Genomic DNA, 6000 nt, shown 5'->3' on the forward strand with positions numbered 1-6000 from the left:
TATTAATATCAGTTTATCTTAGATGTACACGAAATACAATAAAGTATGAAACCTTCATTCGATGACTAAGTTTTACATTACTAATTATTTTGCTATAGAAAGTTGTGATATCAATGATGTCAAGTAATTGTTCCAACATCTTGTAATAGTGCTGACAAGAAATTTCATTATATACAGTTTTGGTATTGGTGCAATATTACTTTTAATAAAACAATATTTCGGTTTTCAAACACACACTTGGCAGTGCATTACAGATTTGTTTCATTACTAATTATTCCAAAGTTTATTTCATTTATAAACAGTTTGAAGGAATTATTATTGCATTATATATACTTTAAAGTAACTGTCAGCTGTAAAACACACTGCCAAGTGTGCATTTGAAACCGAAATACTGTTTTATTGAAAAGGACATTGGCACCGATACCAAAACTATATAATGAAAATTTTTGTCACCACTATTACAGCTTTTGATGTCAGAATGATTGCTTTACGTCCCAGATATCAGAATTTTCTATAGTGAAATAAATATGAATATAAAACATGGTTATTGAATGAAGGTTTTATACTTATTGTATTTCGTGTACTTCTAAGATAAAATGGTAATAATTTGAAAATGATTGATTTATACATACTTGACAGACGTTTCTGTATCTGTAAGGTTTAGAGGTATGTTTTTGGGGGTTATAATATAATAAATGAAATTTGAATGTTTTAAACAATAATCTTTCTATGTTTGAAAGATTTTTGGAATAGGGTTTAAATGTATCTGTTTTTATTCATATATCATTTATATTGTATATCTAAGAAATTCTGATATTAACTATTATTGTTGATGTCTTAGTTCTTGCATTAATTTGCAGTAAATAATAATTGATTATTATTGAGCTGTTTTATGAATAGTCTGATTTCTTCCAATTGTATGTTATTGTTTTTCATATTATGAATATAACAATGTATTTAAGAAGCATTCTCTAGCTCTTATATGTAATGTTCTAATATTGATTTTGTAGGTTCTTTCACAAATCTTGACCAGGAGCTGCATGTTACTTGGAAGGGGCCCCTAGAGACAGTATGTTTACAAGTAGTTTGATAGCAACCAGAGATGTTAAATTTGTTAAATTCATATAACTTGATAACTTGTATCCTACACATATTAACACAGATTTATCCTTGCTACTGTGCATCACAGCAGCCTGACCAATATTTGTGAAATATACTGTCTACAAAGTTTTTGTTTCTTAGGTTTTTGTTATCTTTAGGTATATGTCACTGTTTGTTTTTGTTATCATATTGAATAAAATTTTTAAGAATCAAAACCTATTTAAGTGGATCTCTTCTGATAATTTTTATTGTTTCTATAAATTTTAATTTGTTTATGACCATATTAACAGTCTTTTTGCTAAGGCTGATTTCATTATTTTTATTAAAATGATTAATTGACAAACTTAGAATTAATTTGGAAGTTTTAATATTATGATTTTAAATTTTTTATATCTACTTCTTCTTTTTATCACTTATTAAGTATGTATACTTTTGTGAGGAACGAGGAGATAGAGAGTCTAACTCTTCCTTTTTTTATGGCGACAGCCAGGTGATGACCGCTCAGTGTCTGTGGATGGAGTTAAATTAGGCAAGTGGGAGGGTTAGCGAGGTCGTTGATAAGGTGTCGGCGATACACAAGTTACTACAATTATTTAAATAAACTTAACAATTTAATATAAACAATAAAACATATTTCAGCAGACAGGAACACAATACTGTTCTGTAGCGTTAATACTGGTTCTGTTCTTAGGACTGAAACTGTTAGTCTTAGCGGGTAGCTAATTTTTTAAATCTAACAAGTAAGTCTAACTTAATATCTAAGTTGACCGAGAGAGAGTTTACATAAAATTAGTAAACCAAATATCTCGTTAGGCATTTGGTCTGTGGCGAAGGCTTTGGGATGGTCAGTTGACTTTTCGTGGAGATGATGGGTGTGAGGTCCAGCATGGAGTCAGTCTTCTTCGGTGATTGCACCGATGATTGGGTGCAACCCCTCTTTATATGCATCCTGCATGAGAACAGTCTCAGGAGATCTTGATTTATTGCATTCCTAAGTTCAAGTTAGATCCAGGTTTGACTGAGATGGGACATCGCGGATTGGACGGCTTGGTTGGATTGTTGATACTTTCCCTCAGTGTTACAACTCTCCTTATCTCATAATTTTATTCAATTGACAGTTTCCCCTCATTAATACTTGACTGTTTTGACTAAGTTTATAACATAAGTCCAAATATTGTAATAATCATTGACTTGGAGGGATATTTTGATCAGTGTTATCTACCAGAGTATCATGAGGGGGGTGGGAAAAAGGAAGTGGGACTTTCCCACTTCTCCTCAGTGAACTAATTAATTTAATCTCTTAATTGCCCCTTCAGAATCTCACACTTTTATAAAATTTTCGAAAATAAAATTTATAATAATATATTATATAATAAAATGTATTTTTATGATCAAGAAAAACTAAATGAAAATTTAAATATATGTTTTTTATTTTAGGTTTTCCACATGAATATAATTATAAACAAGACATTGAAAAATTAATTACTTTAGGAAAAGAATGCTGGGATAGATTATATAAATTAATTTCTGATACAGGTATATGCTTTATTTTTCTTGAAGTTTATATTTTTTATTTACTGTAAAATATTTTTATTAATAAATTTTAAATGTTTTAATTAAGAGGAAAAAATATTTGTAAATTTTATTTTGTATCTTCTGAAATTTTAAAATTCAGAAGATACTTAAAAATTTTATTAAAATATTTCATGTTCTGAAAATGATCATCTTTTTGTAATGCTTTAATTAATAGAAAAAAAAGAAATCAGCAAAAAGGAAATACACATAAAACATGAAAGAAATTCTTTTTCCAAAAGTGAAAAAGTTTCTAAGAAAACGGATGTAGGACGTGAAAGTCAAAAAGTTATCAGTAGTGCATCAGATTCCCCTAATACTGTATTTTCTTCTTGTGATCATTTATCAATTCCAAATATTTCTGTTATGACGTGAGTTGATTTCAATTTGTTTTCATTTTTTCGTAAAATTAATTTTACACTGTATTTAATTGATCATTTTTAATTCAAAATACAATTTGTATACTTAGTAAAATGAACTATAGATGTATCATTCTAATATCTGTCCACTAAATATTTTATTTTTGCAGTGTGATATTGTATTATAATCAATAGAAATCTAAGAAAACATAATTTATGTACAAAACATTTTAAATTAAATATCATAATTAGATACTGTAAATTCAAAATGTTTTATAATTTGAAATAATTTTTTTCTGTTTAAATAAAATAGATCACATCTGTATTTAAATTAAACAATAAAATATTTTATTCTTTTGTCACAGAATTGTTTCAGTAAAAATTTGATAACTTTAATTTAGAATCATTTTAGATCAATTTTTAATTAGATTTTTAATTTTAAAAATGAACAAGAAAAAATGCAGATAATCATATTTTTTTGGAAGTTATTCATTTTTGTTAGAACTAGAGCATAATGGTATCAAATAATAGCAGTAAATATATATATTTAATTAAGTTAAAAAATTTGTTGTTAAATATTTTTGTAAATGTTATATAAACACATGTTAATAAACAATGTATTGTTTTACTTACATTCTTACTTACATTATTAGTTCTTATCATTAGTTATTTGTAACCTAAGCATTTTAATTAAAAAGTATTTAGTAATTTAATAACATATATCATTAATTAATAAATGCTTCTAGTTCTTTAAATATTATTTTATTAATATTAGCCAGTTAAATCAGTATAATAAAGTTATAACTCCTATTAATAGATTATAGTCACAATAGACTAATATTAAAAAAAAAAAACCATGTCATTCTTTAGTATAAATATAAATAAAAATATTGGAGATATCATTGATTTCTTGTTTTATAACTTAAATTTTTCAGATTTATTTTTAACTATTGATAAACAGTTTTATTATTGATTATTGCAATTCTATTGATAATCGTCTGATTATAAATGTAAACGTATAAATTTATATTTAGTAAAGTTTTACATGAGTATAGAACAACAACAATATGAGTTTAGAACAATAATAAGTGACTAACATTAAATTTTGCAGTTTTTTTTAATAATTATATTTAACATATTCTATTTGGGACCATCAGTAGATATGTAAAATTCAAAACAATTGCATAAAATAGTAAATTTTTGGTTTGTCAAATTTTTAAATCCTGTTTTTGAAAATTATGGTTTCACACTGAGGAGGGATTAATTTAAGTTATTTTGATAGTGGGGAACCAAAGTAAGTGAGAAGTTGCTGAAGAATTTAACAGGCTGTATCTAAACTGCTTTTTATGATTGATCAGAAGTCTGGATGCAGTCTTTTAAACTCTTTAGCAACTTTGCACTGACTGTAGGTCTTTGTTATCAAAATAATATAAATTCATTCTTCCTTACTTAGTGCTATGGTTTACTTGTAAAAGAATAAACACAGATCAACATAACTTTCATGGTTCCAGACTTATGGTGCACCCTATATATTAATTAGATCTAAAGATTTTAATTGCATTTTTTTTAGTATGTATAAAATTAAATGTAATAAATATTAAGAATTAGAATTAAAATATTAATTATTTTAAAAATACTTTTTTATCAGATGCCAGCCTACACCATTAGAAAAATGCAGACAGCGTAATATACAACTTAGACAGAAATATCAGCAAAGAATGATGAGAGTTGAAAATCCAATTGTTAAAGCAAATTTAGTAAGATATCTTATTTAATAATTAATCATTAATTAAAGCCTAAAAGTCTAATTATTTGATTATATTTGAATGGATATATGAACTTACACATGCCATATAATTCAGTGTGAGTATTGCTAATTGAGCTTTTGCTTGAGCTTGTAATTCACTTGGTCTCAAGATTAAATTGAATTACAAGCTCAAGCAGATACAATTCTTGTATAAAAACATCTCAGTTTTCCATTTTAAAAATTAAACTATGTATGTAATACATAATTGTATTATTCAACTCATATACAAATATATATTATATTTATGTAATTGTGCTTGTTTGTTTATATTCAGAGTTTTGAAAGATAATCTAACTGAATAGATTAGATTAAGTTAGTTTCTTATAGACTGTATTGTGTTTGCTTTTGAAAGATACTATTTATCATATGACAGTTACAGACAATGTTAACAAAAATAAATGAAACTAAAGATTATAATGTTGGTGGTTTAAACAAATTTATTTAAACAGTTTTTGCAATTATAAAATTATTATACAAAAAATTTTAAAAATAAATTACACATTATACTGTAACAATAATTTCACTTTAAAAAAATAATTTGGAACACTTTAAGAATTCAATCTTAATCTTTTGACAATAATCTTAGCATTATTTCAAAGCTATCAAAGATTGATTCATAAAAAGCCACCGTGAAATTACTGTGTTTGATAGCTAGATAATTAATTAACAACCATACTACTAGTAATTATCCAATTTTATATTGATCTATTTAACAAATTTTAAGTTTAAGAATAATCCAAAAACTCCACAATATATAAGGGAAAAAATCCAGCAAAGAGTCAATTATCTGAAATAATCAGGGTGCAACATTTTTAGATAACTGATCATACATTGTAGGAAAAACGAAAAAGATAAATAGTTTAAATAAAGTAAAAATATCAATTTTAATTCTAGTACAAAGTAAATAAAAGATTAAGGTATAGAATTAAACATATAAATGAAGTAAAAGTATATTTAAAAACTCAAACTAAAAGAATTCTGTTACAAAAAATACACAAAATGCAACAATTTTTACAGTATTAGAAATCGTGTTAAGGATCACATGCTAAATTCTTTTAATAGGTACACAAAACTAATGATTAATTGGATATTGAATAAAATTTATTATTTAATACTACATAAATGAAAATATAAACAGCTGATTTAAAGAATTCATTAATC

General features: G+C 25.3%; 1 protein-coding gene across 1 annotated transcript in view; it reads left to right on the forward strand.

Annotated features, from left to right (window-relative positions):
* Nucleotides 1-4860, forward strand: part of LOC111631170 — a 39588-nt gene extending 34728 nt beyond the window's left edge. Inside the window, exons 4-6 of the mRNA XM_023375372.1 lie at nucleotides 2539-2637; nucleotides 2852-3044; nucleotides 4681-4860. Coding sequence (XP_023231140.1) covers nucleotides 2539-2637; nucleotides 2852-3044; nucleotides 4681-4807 — 419 coding nt within the window. The 3' untranslated portion in view covers nucleotides 4808-4860. The remainder of the gene's footprint in view (nucleotides 1-2538; nucleotides 2638-2851; nucleotides 3045-4680) is intronic.
* Nucleotides 4861-6000: the final 1140 nt, after the last annotated feature.

The sequence above is a fragment of the Centruroides sculpturatus genome, unplaced genomic scaffold (assembly GCF_000671375.1).
Source record: "Centruroides sculpturatus isolate CEXI.00-Female unplaced genomic scaffold, Cexi_2.0 scaffold641, whole genome shotgun sequence".
Classification (NCBI taxonomy): Eukaryota; Metazoa; Arthropoda; class Arachnida; order Scorpiones; family Buthidae; genus Centruroides; species Centruroides sculpturatus.